Source organism: Ixodes scapularis, unplaced genomic scaffold, assembly GCF_016920785.2.
Source record: "Ixodes scapularis isolate PalLabHiFi unplaced genomic scaffold, ASM1692078v2 PGA_scaffold3__209_contigs__length_174095766, whole genome shotgun sequence".
In the NCBI taxonomy this organism is placed as follows: Eukaryota; Metazoa; Arthropoda; class Arachnida; order Ixodida; family Ixodidae; genus Ixodes; species Ixodes scapularis.
The window spans coordinates 115,854,436-115,870,732 of record NW_024609868.1 but is presented as its reverse complement, the minus strand read 5'-3'; the positions used below and the strand labels follow the sequence as shown (position 1 = coordinate 115,870,732).

At 43.4% G+C, this 16,297-nt stretch overlaps 2 protein-coding genes and 1 long non-coding RNA gene across 4 annotated transcripts in view; 1 reads left to right on the top strand and 2 right to left on the bottom strand.

Moving 5' to 3' along the window:
* Nucleotides 1–16,297, bottom strand: part of LOC8025703 (choline transporter-like protein 4) — a 647,806-nt gene that overhangs the window by 532,242 nt on the left and 99,267 nt on the right. The gene's annotated exons all lie outside the window — the stretch shown is intronic.
* LOC115317311 (formin-like protein 1) overlaps nucleotides 1–16,297 on the bottom strand; it is a 43,969-nt gene that overhangs the window by 6,792 nt on the left and 20,880 nt on the right. Inside the window, exons 4-7 of one of the 2 annotated variants that reach the window (XM_040503429.2) lie at nucleotides 14,732–14,812; nucleotides 14,318–14,625; nucleotides 10,090–10,288; nucleotides 4,843–6,073 (exon numbers count right to left, since the gene is read on the bottom strand). In XM_040503429.2, coding sequence (XP_040359363.2) covers nucleotides 5,952–6,073; nucleotides 10,090–10,288; nucleotides 14,318–14,625; nucleotides 14,732–14,812 — 710 coding nt within the window. In that variant the 3' untranslated portion in view covers nucleotides 4,843–5,951. Of the gene's footprint in view, nucleotides 1–706; nucleotides 843–4,842; nucleotides 6,074–10,089; nucleotides 10,289–14,317; nucleotides 14,626–14,731; nucleotides 14,813–16,297 lie in introns of those variants that run through there. The other variant, XM_040503430.2, reaches the window with a different exon arrangement.
* The window catches only part of LOC120845343, a 42,648-nt gene that overhangs the window by 13,228 nt on the left and 13,123 nt on the right, over nucleotides 1–16,297 (top strand). The window lies entirely within an intron of this gene.

Here is a 16,297-nt window from a genome sequence, read left to right as displayed (position 1 = left end):
CTGGATGAAACATTATTCGCGAGGATGAATATTTCACTTGAACTCTGCACCATCATATGATGGAAAGCGTGTTTTTGTTACCTAGTAAGAGCGCATTCAACGATATCTTTCGTATACCTCATCTTTTCCTTTAAGCGCCGGAAGAAGACGCTGTTGCCAATTTACGTCTCCGCAAACTTTCGGTCAAATGAGAGAACATACAATCCACCATATAGCACCGCGTCTTGCAACGTTCGTAAAATATTTTACGACCTACAGTTGGTTAGCTAAAAGACTAGTTGCGAGAGATTTGTTGAAAATTTTATTATTATTATTATTATTATTATTACCACCGTAAAACGACTGATACCTCGTCGAATAACAGAACACAAGGTCCTTGCTAAATCCCCAACTTGGTGATTTTTTTCCGTAGAACTGTATCGTCCCAGGAATTTTGACATCAACAGCTTCGGAAGGTCACCCGAAACGGACCGACCAAAACTCTCTTTGGAGTTAAGAGATGGCTTGTGTTTGAATAAATTAGGGGCGTTTGTGTGAAAACGAACGAGGGGTATCTGGCAGGCCCCAGCAAACGACTGAGGATTAATTTCGACCACCTGACATTCATACAACCGTGCGCCATCTGCGCATCTTAGATTGCGGTCATTTCGGCCAGGATTCGAACCCCCCATCTGGGGGACCCGTAGGTTTCGTATGTATCACTTACCTAACATTTCCTCCGCTTTCTTCAGCCTCTCCTTCGACGACTGCAGCAGCTCCGTGAGCCTTTCGTTGTCTTCCTCGAGCCTCTGTTTTGCTTCCCGTAGTTCTCTAGCCTCCTCTTGGTGCTGGCAGCAAAGGGCCTGGACATTGTGGTCAAGCTTCTTTTTTAGAGCGCAGCTCTTAGGCGCCCATTTCCGACTTGAGCAGCGTTACCGTCGCCGTAACCGTGCAGTGTGTTTCGGCAACACCTTTACAATAATACTATTACCTTAATACAGTTAAGGTTCTAGTATAAATATGGTAAAGGCATTAAAATAACATTAGTATAAATAAACACATAAGCACAAACCACACACTTTCAATAATCGCAACAAACTTGTTATTCACCTTCCACTATAAACTAGATTACCACGCATATTTACAAATGTCGACGCAACAGCACAAGAATAACGACCAAGAACAAAATTCCATTCTATCACGAGATTTAAAAAAAAAAAATCGACTCCAGCACTTTATTTTCGTTTTATGACCAAGAAAGCCCGTAAATAAGTTGTTTCTGACCTGTCGATCGTATCCATACGTCCCGCAATATCCGCCACGCAAGTTTTGAACACAAACCCCGAGAAGTCTCTCTCTGTCGAGAGAGAGGTCTATCGATAATCGACCAGTGTCATCGTTGACTAGTTGCCACACGTCACTCAAACCATAGCAGGACTTGTTCCGCGAATCCACGTAAATGCTGTACCCTGTTGGAAAATCTTGAGGACGGAAAGATGATGAAAAACAGCCTCATACAAGCGTAACCGTAATATGGGACATCCTATAGGGAGTATTCACTGGCGGCCATAGCTGTGTGCGCGGCTGCTGAGAACGTGCTGATGGCGAGCTTCCACGCTTCTTCCGCAACGTGCATTCTGCACCATCCAGGTTGCCGGTCTTGGCAGCCTATTAATGAGAGCTCATTCCGAGCATGCGCTCTACACATCGCCCTCAAATATGGCGCCCAGTGAATGCCCCCTACACCAGCGAAAAGGCGGCTCCAGCATAGTGGATTAACGCGGACGGAGCCATACAAGCCTGCCGTATTATGGGACATCATATAAGAGCGGAGTGGATTACAACGGAACAATGTAGGTGCACAGAACCATGCAGGCGGACAAAACCATACAAGCATAACGTGTTATGGGGACATCCTATTCCAGCGAAAAGGCGATAACAGCATGGTGGAACCATATGGGTGAAAGTTTTCTCCATATACCTGCTTCATACAAGAACCATACAAGTCAATTAGACCATGCATGCACATCAGAATATGAGACTAAGCACAGAAGTGAGTTGTATAGAAGTGTGTTTTCACAGGTGGTGAACCAGCAAGCAACCTTGTTCAAGGTCATCGTCAAACGCTGACAGTGTAAATGCAATGATTTGGTAGATTTTCTTACACAAATCTATCTGACGAGCTAGGTTTCCAACTTATTTTTAATTTCAGAGAAACTCCAGTTTTGTAACGCAGCTTTTTATTTTGTAAATTAAAGCACTATAAAGATGCATACAAGATCATAAACGCCGTTTGCTTCTTGACAACAAAAGGATTATGTATATATTATAAGAATCATGTGCAAGAACCCAGAAACAACAAAATTAGAAATATATGGCATGCATAAACACGCCGATTTTATGCTTCTTGGCATAGCGTGAAACTAGAATGATAAATATATTAAAAATACTATTCACTTCTTGCCAAGACAGCCTTAAAGGCCGACGACCAAACACGCGATTCTGCAAGGCAGAATATCCTCCTCACCCTAGGGGAGGAGGAAACAGGCAACGGCGGACAGCGTAGAAGGGGGGAGAGGAGGAAGCGGGGGAAAAGTGGAAAGCGCGAACTGGTCGTCGGTCTTTAAAAGACTAGACTTGCAAATGCTACAGAGCTTAAATGAACCTAACTGCTTTAAATAAATTACAAAACTTTTGCATGATGACATCAGTTTCCCACATAGGTGCAAAACTATGTGAAACTGCCATTCCAATTTGTTTAAAGCGGTTATATATCTTTCTGCCCTTGTACTATATTAAGAGCTTTGCCTCTTGTCATAAAAACCTAAAAGACGAGATTACAAATATATTAAAAATGTTTGCTTTTCTATAGTGACTTAAAAATATAGGAGACTAGAATTATAAATATATTCCAAACATTTGCTGCCTCTTGCTCAAACCGATTTTGCAGTTTTAGTGATAAAACATTATATTCAGTCTGAAGAACAAAACCAGCAAGCAACAAGAGTGAACGAGCGTCCCAAGCCACTTAAATATGGCGCCAAGATCCGCGCACTCAAAATTACATTTTTGAAATTTTTGGAAATTTGATATACCTTTACTAAGAAACTACTTATCTTAGTACACTAAAACTTTTACAGCTTATAGTAAAATATTTTGCCAACAGTTTGAACCTAAATGTCTTAAAAATTCACTACATTATAACGTAAAGAAAAAATTAAAATATAAAAGTTTCTCCATATAGCCTACAGTAATGGAAGTAGGATTTGAACCCCTTGTAGCAAGTTCTGTAGCATTCAAAATATTGGTACAGAGCAGCCGCTGACACTTTTAAGACAGATGTAAATAGGTGATTGCATATCTAAATGAGCTTGTCTGTGATAACGATACCCAGCTCCCCTTAGATAATGAAAAATATTACTTATCACATTTCGTGCTAAAAATAAATAGGATGCAAAAGGAACAGATAGCCTTCTTTTTAAATAAGGCTCTGGTCAGAGTGGGTCCATTTAAAACGGGAACTGAAAATGGTTGAAAAATAAATCGTAGCCCAACCCTTCAGTTGCGATAAAGCCTCTTTCCCATCCCCGTTCTACGCTCGGTAGTCTGATTGGCCTGTAAATATAATTTCTGCAAAATGCCAGCAAAAACCAGCATATCCGCTACTCCAATAAAAACGCGTCCGCGAAGTTTTATGAACCTGCCAAACTCAAAACTCTGATATCAAAAACTACAAAAACCACTGATAAATATTGTCAAAGCCTACACTTGTGACTCCAGCGGTTTTTTCATGGTCACTGAGTTGCCTCAAAATTGGCTCAACACGCTGATAGACATGGCTCTACGAGTTCCCCAAGTATTGTGTGAAAAGAAAAGAAATTCGCAAAGTTATTGAATTTTCGATTTTCGTTTTCATCACGTTTCTCAAACCGGGAGCCCCTACTGGCAACATTGAAGTGTGACGACAGAAATGGTACAAAGTGGGCAGTAAGCCATGTTCCCAACTGATTACAAGACGTTTGATGGTGGGAAAAGAATGTTTGGCAACTGATTCACTGAGAAGCACGCAAAAAACACTCGACATACTCTGTTTAAGACTACAGGCACGACCTGAAAGTCTGTACCATGTGCGACGTCACACCACATAAAAGCGCGTAAAAATTTGAATGCTGGGTTCGGCATCATCTGCATTTACGGTTTTCTCAATTGCTATTTTGAATTTCGAGAAAATAAATAGCATACCATGACGACTGAAGTGCGGGTAGTCGGAAAATGCTATTTGTTTAGGTGGCTCAAAAAACGGCCAAAGTACCCCTTTAAACGTGACACTGCTCTTCAGCGGCGTTGGAACTAGAGTTAAATCAAAGTTGGCTGCTTGTTCATTCGACAGCTGCACAAGAACCACCATATTTATTCAAATATAGAGCTGTGTTTTTCTAGGTTTTTTTTCTCCTTATCTTTTTTCTTGCTGTTTTTTTTTCAATTATTTTTAGAGATTAATCTGCTATGAAGACAAAGAAGGTCGATCTGTAATAATCCTGAGAATGAATTCCGTGCCTCTTGCACTAACCCTCCAACAGGTCAGTCGCTGCTTCTAGCACTCCAGTGCAAAGCGGTGAAGCCCGACGCATGCACGCTCGTGTGGGGCGAGATGTAGTGAAGGTTGACCGGAGTGGCGCAAGTGCCACGGTACTCTGCAGTCACCGCACAAAGGCATGTGGCAGACATGACAGTCCAGTGATTTCACCAAAAGCACAAGATCCTGGTTCTGTCTTATCACAGTGTACCACCATCCTACTCTTTTGCAAAGTTTTCTCGAGACTTGTAGTCTTGACCTCGCAGATCTCGTCTGCTAATTCAGACAATGTCGACTATCAACTGGCCAGCGCATCAACCAGCCAGAGTGATTGACGAACAATCCCTATACTTTGTTTCACCTGATGTCGACACTACAGCCAACTCTACGAGCCAATGGGACCAATCAAACGGCATAAAGGCACGACATCATGGCATTCATCTCCCTGTACGAGTTTTTTCATTGGCTAAACCAATCGGGTGCAGTGAATGCCCCGTAACTCGCACATGTGTGTTCGAGCTTGTATGCATTCAAGCTTTCGATTGTGCTCAGACCACCGTGAAATATATTCTTACCATTTTTTTCCTTTTTTTCGTCTACTTTTTTAAATATTAGGTCTGACCAATATTAAATTACTTTAATATTTTGCTTTAAGCCCATCCTGGCGCAGTTATGAAGCAATTTTGAGCGAAAATGACGCTTTGGCACGAGATATAGCTGACTTTCGTTCGTGGCGCAATTTGGCACAAATGGCGCAGCACTTGCATCACTGGGCTTATGACTAGAAAGAACAATATTTCTTTCTTGCATGCTACATGTTCAAATTAATTTTCTTTTCGGTTCAGTTCAGAGCCAGTAACATGCAGAAGATATATGCCAAATTAAATGAGCATCCTATTTTTTTATTTTTTTTTAAAAGGTACAATAAAAACTGGAACTCAGCTTAAGATGTGACACTTCGTTACTAAAAATATAAAAAAACTCTTTCGTAAAAAAGTAACAGAAAGTTAATCCCAAAAGTGTATCCATTCACTAGATAAAATTTCGCAATAAAACATGCAGTAGTCCTTGAGATACAAAATTAAAACGAAGATGACTTGTTTACCCTACCATCCCCACTTAAAAGTGCAGCTATACCCTGTGTCACTAGTTGTATGCAGTGCAGGTGCGAAGGCAACGCCAGAAGAGAGAAAGGCTGAACACTAGGAAGGTGGGACCGGAGAGGAGGGCGACGGAGGATGAGGGGACAAAGGGACAGCACTAGGCATGTTAGAGAAGAGTATTCTCTCCTCCTAGCCAGCTTCCTAGTGCTTGCCCTTTCTCCCCTCGCTTGGCGTTGCCTTCGCCTGTACTGCACGCAACTAGTGACATGGAGTATAGAATCTGCTGCTGCTGCTCAGTGGCGCTTTCTGTTCTCGTCTCCCAGCAACCTCCGCATGTGTGTGTTGAGCTGACGAAGCCTCAGGGCGGCCGACACAACTGGTGACGGGTTCTTCTTGATGTACGTCGCAAGGGCACCTGGAATATAATGTAATATTAAGTAGGTGATTGTACCAGTGGATGCAATACCTTGCACAACATTCGAGAGAATTAAGAAAAAAAAAAAAAGTAAGGAAGAACAGAACACAGGTAAGAACTGGAACAGCTTCTTGAAAAAGAGGTCACTGCTACATTGATGCTGTCTTCACTGGGTGTTTGGGGGACTCGGGGGACATTAGGTGGGTAGATAACCACAACAATATTTTGATTATTAACCTAAATTTGTTCATTAGCTTTTTAATTGGCAGTCTCATGGGCCACGTCGTAATTGCAGTTTTGAGGCAGCTAAAATTAGAGCCTAACCTAACCTAAAAACAATTTGCAAAATGGGACGGGACTTAAAGCAAGAGTGGATAGAACATCGGAAGTTACAAACTGATCAGTGCATAAAAAAGCAATGCAGCCATTTCACGTAGGTCATCACTATCTGGACAGTGTAGTTGATGGATGGGTTGCTGTCACACCTCCAAGGCAATGTGATGATGGCCCAAAACGGCTACATCACTCCACACTTCGTCTGCTCCCACCATGTGGTTCTTGAATCGGGCAAAAAAACGCAAAACTTGATCAATAAATATCTCAAAGCCCCGTGCTTTTTGGAAATTTTTAAAATAGTAATTTTTCAAAAGTCAGTCTGGCAACCGGGAGTGGAAGTGCTTAAAGCAGAAATGTTGCCATTTTTCGGGCATTGTGTTTGTGATCGCGTCGAGGCTGTCGAGCTGCCGAGACCTTCCAGTGTGTGATCCGAGTCAGTCACGCGCTCAAAGACCGGAATGTCCAATGAAAATATGCAGTGGTCTAGGGACGTGCCAATACTTCAAGAGGCTGTGCTTTGAAACACAGCCAGACGGGCTGGATTCAGAAAGCAGCCATAAGCTGCTCTACAAATTCTACACCTATTTACTGTCGCTACGAGTGGCTGCGTCACATGCAGCTTGCTTCCGTGTGCACTTCTCATACTGCAAAGGCTGCGGAAGGGGACGCGACGACATGCAGTCATCAGAAACGCAGCTCGTCATTTAGCCTACAAACGATAATGCAGACACCTCAAAAGCTAGTCGTACAGGCAGTTGCTAGAGGTTACCAGCTTAGGTATTGGCTATCGTCAATGTTGATAATTACTCCATACTTTGCGTAGCTGCATTACCTTTCCCGTACACTATACGCATGCGTTGCACCGGAATCACCGAAATGGAGACGCCATTTTTAACGCGATGATCCGGTCAAACTGAACCGAAACGTGATGTATATTAAGTATGTCCCCCATGGAAACTTTGGAAGTGAGTGACATTGTCTTAATTAAGCAAAAAAAAAAAAATTTTTTTTTTTTTTTTTTAATTTTGATTAGTTATTTGCATTAGTAGGCACCTTCCATTGGTGTCAAAATGGCTTTTACATTGCTCTCACACGGGCACGTACGGGAGACGGATCAAACAATGGCGAAGGCGCAGTTCGTGCATCCAGCAGTAGATGGCGCCGGCTTTTAGAAAGGTCTATCAAGTTAGGCTCTCACAGAGGCTGCCTTTAAAACTGCAATTGCAACAAGGCTTACAAGACCACTAATTAAAAAGTTAAGAAACAGATTTTGGTTAAATAGTCAAAATATTGCCAACGAGACACACTCGTTGACACGGGATCCTCAAATAAAACGTGTCGACGATTCTGTCTTTTGTCGAGAACTGAAAACAGCGAAGATTAGATGGGCCTACTGCCAAAGCGAGTCGATCAATGATTCAAAATCGATGCATGAGCATGTTTTAACTTTCAGCAACAGAAATTGAAGGTTTCTTTCCAGCTCATTATGTACTAATTTTGAAAATAAGAACACTCTAGTCACACAATGACGGTCAACATAAATTCACAGCTCTCTGGTATCACGCAAGAGACTGCGATTCAGGAAAACCAAAGAAACAAACTTTTCGACAATATCCAGGCGCTCCCGGCGGTGGAAATGAGCCTTCAACTAAGTACTGTATTTGATAAAATCGAGTCAGTGTCACCACTTTAAAATATCAATATTAAGATAAACTCAGTTACAAAAAGTTACAAGGTGAAACACCAATTATTACGAGAAAACTTACATGCACCTTGCGAGCCAACCCCATGTTCATCGACGGTGCAGTGTAAGTTCGGTGCACGCTCCATTCACAAAATGTTTCTAGCACAGAGGATGGTGTTGGGGCAATGCCTTTTCGGTTTACGGATGCAACCCACTGCCGCCGGAGATCGGGATCATGTGGAAAGTGATGGAGCTTAAAGACACTGCAGCCGCACTCGCATTGCCGGATTCCGTGCAAGCTACATAGGTCCTCGGACAGTATTCAACGCTCTCCGTCGTTACTTGTGCACCCTATAACCGAGCAATGGTGGCCCAATGACCGGAGGACTGTCTTCATTCAAGCCCGTGGCTCTTCTTTTAAGTCGGGGAGTTTAAATCTGAGAAGAAAGCGCGAACTAAGTTCATGAAATGCATACGCCCAACACCAGCGAAGACTCTCATGCGGGACTTCCCCTCTTTCAAACACACCAGCAAGGGGGAAAGCGTCGGTAACTCTTTCCCCTCTTCTTTTTGTCTCAAAATGACGCTATCCACCATAAAACGGTCTATACATGTGAGCATGATGCTAGCTCATTTGATAATGAAGCATCAGAAACCCCTAAAAATGGGGGCATGGGATTTTGTGATTGTGATGTTTGATATCATGCCATATAACTACATTAATGACTTCACTGTCGGGGGGAAAACGGTGGCCGAGTGGCCTAACGCGTCTCAGCTCGGAGCACCTGGACCGAAAACTCACGATGTAGAACTCGGGGATCCTGGGTTCGATTGTACTGGCACGCGTGCGTGTAATCACTACTGTGTGATGCACGTTAAAGACCTCAGGCTAGCAGTCATACTGCACTGGTTCAATGGCTCGTTTACAGCAGAAAACTTGGCGCCAATCTGAGGCAGACTGACCTTTCGCTGTCTCAAAGCACTCAACACAATTTGCCTTTTATTTACTTTACTGTCGAAGCCTGTAGAGAAAGGTCACTGCATTTGCATTTCGTGAACGATGCCTCAAAGTTAATTGAACTTTGAGTAAAAATTACTGTTTTTCGCGCGGTTTATGGACATGTGGACGGAAAGGAGCCCCTTCAGCTAACCAGAGCTGCCACGAAAAGTTTTTTTTTTTTTTTGCATATATGAAAAGGTATTACATCTTTTGGCTCTCACAGTTACTTTGCAAAGTGGCACACATAATCACATCTAAAAAAAAAAAAAAATAAATTAACCTCAACCCAGAGCTTTCAAAGGAAAGCTCAACAGCTGGGAGTTCAGATTTTTCCACGCAGTAGCGGTGCGGCCCACATTAGAGTGGAACCTCAATTATACATCCCTGGTTTATGCAACGTCCCGTATTTCACGATGAATTAATGCGGTCCTGGCTAGCTCCTTATAAAAACAATGTCTATATTACACGTCGAGAGATTCACCTGTCCTTGTTCATATGATGACCTGCGGGAAAACACTGAGAACCAAACAATGCAGGCGTACACAGGCACGCACATCTCCAAGGCAGCAGCAGCAAAACGTTCCAGAGATTCATCCCATCGTTAGATCGGTACGTCCTATGATCTCCCCTTGCGCCACCGTTCCTCTCTTTCCACTTTGATTCCCCTTTCTGTCTTTCTTGTTCTATGAACCAATGACAATGTTTAGTTTCCTGCCAACTCGTGCTCTGCTATTACCCATATTCTCTCCGTGCCCCTGCTATTGATCTGCCGCGCTCGCTCCTGTCTTTGCGAAAGTCAACAAGCTGAATGCTCGTAAATTTCTGGTTGTTCAGTTCCACACGCTTGCAGCATGTGCCGGCACACTGCGGCGCACGAAGATGTGTAGGAAACAGACCGCCCTGACGCTCGAAGAAATACTTTGAATTGTCGAAAAGGCAGCAAAACAAAGGAAGAGACTAATGTTTTTAAACAAAGGTAAAAGAATGCTTACTTACAGCGAACATATTTGAGTTTTTGAGGACTCAGGGCTCGCCTTCCCAATGCGCCACTTTTCAAAAAACGACGGCAGGGGGTTCCTGTGAGGCTTCTGTTCCTCAGGTCATCCGGCCATAGCTTTCTGCTGATGTCCCGAACAAAGATGGAGTCTGTGCTTGCATCCATCAACGCTTCCATGTCACCGGGCTCAAGAAATGGCTGAAAGTAGAAATGGAATGCTTGTGATTCTATGCTTAGACCTGACATATACACAGAAAGGTAGGAAGAGCCCTTAAATTTCTACTTTCTCCCATAAAGTATGAGGCCTGTTTTCTTTTCTGAGGAGAGAAACTCCCTCATTAGCTTTTTTGGAAATAGGAGCAGAGCTAGAAGGAATGGGGAAAACGATACTGAGGAAAAGGTGGCAGATTGACCAAGTTGGTGATGCATCGTATAAGCCTACAGTGCACAAGGAATGAACACATAAAAAGATAAGAAAACAAAATGACAAGGATGGTGCTCTCTGTCTGTGTACTTGTTTTGTTTTTGTGCTGTAGGCTTATATACTGAGGAAAGATTTTCTGCTAAGCAGAAAGTGACCTTGCATGTGTATGACGATAGAACTATCTCCTGTAGGGTGGTGATTTGGGCCAGTTGGTAACAGTTAAGCATGATGAAAAACAGCCTCAGATAAACAGGGTTGAAGAACGGGTAAAGAATACAATAGGACAACGGCTGACTCGCAACGGAAGTTTATTGAAAGAAAAGTGAACCAAAGTTTATTGAAAGAAAAGTGAACCAAAAAAGAACCAAAGGTTCACTTTGGGTTTACTTTTCTTTCAATAAACTTCAGTTGCGAGTCAGCCGTTGTCCTGTCGTATTCTTTACCCGTTCTTCGTCCCTGTTTATCTGAGGCTGTTTTTCATCATGTTTAACCATCTCACACAAGCAATTAAAATTCTTATTAAATAGTAGTTACCATGTTTTATTAAGCATTATTTAAAAGAACTTAAAATTAAGGGCCAGCCTACTATCATAGGGTCGACATGTGGGAATGAGCAAAATTTCAGTCCATCAAGTTAAAGGAGGGCATACGCCACTCCTTCAAGGAAGCCAGCGTGAAGGGATGAAGCTTGACATGCAAAGCTTCTACTTGCATTGCAGCATAGGTGGAAGCCACATAGAGATATGTAGTTGGCAGTTTTGGAGGTTTGCATGATGTTAATAAAAAGTGAATTTAATATGATGTGATTAGAGACTATGAAATTATGTTCATACAAAATTTCCTTTCCTTCCACTATTTTAATCAAGGCCTAGCTATATTCAAATATTGCTTTTAGCACAGAACATGTTACATATAGACCTTTCCAGCGGCAGTCTCGAACGAAGCGATTTCCAGCGCGCGTCCCTGGTTTTGAGAGTGTATGTCAGTGTTGCCCAACTGCGCTGAGCTGTGGGTTTTCTCGTCAGTAGGCTGTGGAAGCGTGCGTAGGAGCAGTTTTGAACGCTGGTGGCAGCAAAATCACCTTGCTTTATTTTTTGTTTTGTGTTCTATGGCGAAGAGAATTTCTCGAAGTTTTTAAGAAAGCATTGAACTATTTTTGGGAACAAAAACAAACAAATGAAAGCTATTTTTGGTGAGTCCGTGCGCGACAGAACAAATGCTACTGGAATGTTTGTTTCATTTTATGCGGATCTTTTTGACGGCACCATACACCTAACTTATTGGACCACACCAGAGGATAACCGAACTGCATGGGTATTGCCCGCTCACTATATGAAATTCAACGAGTCTCATCAATCGAAGAACATATATTGTACGTACCCCACGGTGCCGCGTTATCCGAACAGGATTTGAGAAAGGTCTCAAGTAACACAGCATATCCAATATACAGTGTCGACGACAGTCACTTCACGACGATCGGACGGAATCCGGCTTGTCTTGGAGTACGTTTTGAAGAGTGCTGTTTTTTTACACAGCACTGAAGCAAATGAACGAACGTGTCTATTCCTTCCCCACACCCCGGTCCCGACCCTATCAGCAATTTTCGCGAAGACCCAGAACATAGCCGGGAAGGCTTTTCGGAGATTATCTCAACGGAAATAATCCTCGAAGAACGTCGAACGGCCCGCGTCACGGGCTGCTTGACGTTCGCTCTCTTCGCTCGCTCTCTTCGTTCGTCTCCTGCGAAGGTCGAGCAGGCTACGGGCCTTGGTATTCCCTGGTTCTCACAGTGGAAGGTTACAAAAACATGCAAGCATCCTGAACAGGCAAATAGAGTAAACACTTTCAAAGAAAGCCGGCGAACTTCGAACACACAATGCAGGTGGGGAGTCGCGCTGACCGGGTTTCCACAGCTCAGGCGAGTGGCAGAAATTTTTGGCTGATAGGGGTCGCTCGAGTCGCAAAATGGCGGCGGCCAGCGAGCTGTTTTTGCAAAGGTCTATAGGGTTCTGCATTTTTGGATAAATCTGATAAAATGCAAAAATCAATCGGCAGTAAAGATTTTGCCAAATCAGATTTATCCGAGTTGGCAAACCCCAAATTTTGGAACTGCCCGTTATTATGACCCTGACCGGTCTTTGCATTTTCCTGCAAAATTCTAACAAGTTTTGCATTTGTCATTTATTTAGTGAGAACTTCCGTTTGAAGACATGACTAAAAATGTTATCTCATTATGACAAAAATGAGGTAGCCTCTCCCTGACTGTAGTTGAATACGTCTCACATATAATAAATTTGCAAACTGCCCTTTCCACCTTTTAATTGCATCGCCAAAATAGCCGAAAAGCTCCGAATTTTGTGAAACCACAAATGAAACCCCCGAACTGATGATCACAAATAAACTCCTAACAAAACTCCACTCTGATTTTACTCAAAATTAAAAACCCCATAAACAAAAAACCCTAGTTATATGCTAGCACCAAGCACTTCCTCTAATGCAATTATTGGTAAATGTATATATATATGTATATATATATAAGGAAGCGTGGAAGGGTTTGGATGTAAAAGCTACCTCACTGCAGTGGGCAGTCTGTCTTCTAAAACGCCTGTGCTAATCTGCTCTGAAAGAGTTTGAAATCTGTCAGAAGGCAGGGAGCCCCAGAGCGCTTGCATCAAATCTTGCATCAGACATTATCCAAATGCCAATATCTGAACAGGCTGGTTCAGCCATTAGCGTTTGGCTGCGCTGTGTCCACTTGCAACGAGATGTGATTACAAGTTGCCATGGCCACCCTTCAAACAAGACAATGGGGAGGATATCTCGGATATTGCGACGTGATGCAATGCAGTAAGTCGATGCAGATGTCTGGAGATAGAAAAAAAAGAGGTTGAAGCTGTTGCTGCCCTATTCCACATAGGCACCCCTAGAAGAAAGGGTCAAGTCAACCTTGAAATGTTGCGAACCTCCTTTAAGTGTTTTTCGGTTGTAGTTTTTCTTTTCCTCCAACTGAAACCAACATTCTTTTGCAACGTCACCCTTGATGCACTTCTTTTTTCGGAGGCCCATAAGATGAGAACGCAGATAGTTAGGCTCAGTTTCTCTCCTTCATATGCAAGCGCAAAAATAGGTGTCCTAAAATTGAATAAAACATTGAGCGGTGTGCTAGTACCCCAAAAAGTTTGAAAAAAAAACATTTTCCTAAAAAAAAAGGTTTTTTTTAAGGCAGTTTTTTTAGTTTTTTGCAAACAAGACCAGCTCCTCATGGGAGCCAGCCAGGGTGTTACTCAAAAGTGCATAACAGAAGAACAGGTCCCCCACATTAAAACATTTTACAACATTCAGTTCCAATTAAATTATTTTCTTTTCGCCAAGAAATGGCAACGCAGATTTGGTGCAATGCCATTTGTTGACATCGCACTAGAAGCCGAGAAATGGCTCAGCACGTTTTCAGAATGTTGACATTTCAGATATTGTGTGCCATCGATAATCGCTGCACTACTTACCCTTACATTAGCTGTCAGACATTCAGTTATAAGTGCAACACTTCCAAGTCCCCATCTTACCGACAGGTAAGCAGTTTGAGAGCAGCCGTTTGTCACACACAGTTCTTTGCCTGGCCACTGCACAGAACTACAGTCGGCAAAAAGTCAAGAACGAAGGGCGAGGGAAATTAAGGGTTGGGAGGAAGAAGGTGGCAGAAGGCTGGAGAGAGGGGCATGCTTCCTCTTCTGCAGCCTTTTTTTTTTCTCGCCCTTCGTTCTTGAACTGTCATCAACTATAGGCATACACAAAAATTATTTCACCTGAACTTCAGCAGCATTGCCAGGAAGCTCTACAGGCTCTTCCTGGGCTGGCAGTGCAGCTGGCACTTGCTCTTGTACTTCAATTTGGGGTGGTGCCAAAACTGGCGGTTCCAGAAACGGTGGTGCTGGGGCTTGTGGAGCCGGGACTGGCGGTGCCAGGGCTTGCGGTACTGGTTCTTGTTGTGCCGAAGCTGGTTGTGGGGGGACTAGCTGCGGCAGAACTGGCTGCGACAGGAGTGGCCGTGGCAGGACTGGCTGTGCGAGGTGTGGTGGTACCAATACTGATGGTGTTGGGCTGGCAGAGTCACCTGCTCGATTTCAAACTTGCAATTAGATCCCCAGTTAAACTTGTGCCCCATAAAGTATCTATGAGAAGTCTACCATGCTGAACCTTTTTATAAAGATCCCACTTACTAGCCTCAACAAACGAGGAAGAGGAAGCCTGGGGAATAATCTCCACTCCAGACAGCACGGCTGGGTGGGCAACCAGCAGGTCTGCAAATGTAATTCCTCTCTACATTACCAAGCAAGACACAAAAAAAATCTCAGTAGGCAGGGGCTACTTGCAAACCAAGGTGATGCATGTACGGATCACCAGCCATTGGCGGCTTGTGAGCCATATACAAAAAGAGGCTGCTCAAAAATGTTGCAATGCAAACACCCCAAGTTTCATATTAAGGAACCTGAGTCCATAAAGGCACACAAATATCATACATAACCTTTTACAGTAACAGCTGCATTATGTAAGTTTTGTGGGGTGTGCAATGGTCGTCTGCCGTCGAGCGTAACCGATGTCAACCGCGCACGCATAGGCTTTCTGCAAGGTGCACGGGAGACCTTTGTGCGAGGAGGAAAGGTTTCAGTGTTGACCCTCACTTTGTTTGTCGTCTGCCCGATTTTACCTTTCTAGGCATTTCGAGTTGAGGGCTCCAAAAGCCAGTGTGGCTCGCGACAACCGTCCAGAGGACGCCTATTTACTGCAGACCAACAGCAAAGAGGGACCTGTCCCGCACTCATTGAAGTACCACTGCAATTACAACAAAACCTGCATTAAGGACGTTTTGTGGGGCTTGCAATGTTGCAATGCGTCGCGCATTATCAATCTCCGCCGTGAAAGCAGACAGCATGGCTGAATGTCGATGCCGTAGATCACCCTCCTCGCCGGTACAAACCTATAAAGGCTACTATGAGTGTCCCGCAGTGGTACTAGTATTATCAACCTTGTTTTAGCAAAGGATATTACGACGTTCATCGAGTGTCGTTGCCAACCTACTGCAGCAATCACTGAGCACTTGTGGCAGTCGTTAATGCCACTCACCACAGCAACAACAAGACCGCTTGCCTAGCGACTGGGTGTCTCATCCTCACTGCAGTATGGGATGCCCCTTACTATCGCTGCAAAAGGACAGCCTCCATCCTTTCTGTCACGGTGTGTGTCAACACAATGTTGCCCCCCCACTAATATAAAATAAAGCGGTAGCGCATCATTGTCGCCAGACTATGCTCATGGTATGAATATGTCTGTAGGGAAGCTTGCTTCTGATCTGCAGCACGTGGTGTCTTCTGTTAGGATTTTTTTGCACTAAGAAAAAATATGTTGTATTTTCCCACCAAGGGGAGTACTTTTGTTTTTATTTTATATCCCGCCCAGTTTGTGCGGCAGACGTGCGGGAGGCTTTGTTCTCTCTTCGCATTTAACCCAGACCCAAAGTCTGCATGTCCATCGATAAATGTAACTTTGTGTTTGTCGGGCATCTAGCCTTTCTGATCTCACAGAAAGCTATAGGCTATCGAGTTACAAGCATAGTATGATTGAATGAATGAACCAACTAATGGATGCCCGAAGGAATGAAAATGGCATACGACATACATATCTTCATACAAAGTGGCATTATATCTACAGCGAGACTTCTTGTCGTGCGTTTCCCATATTTTTGCCACATTACATTTTTTGTAAGGGTAAGATACAGGAAGAGGTGA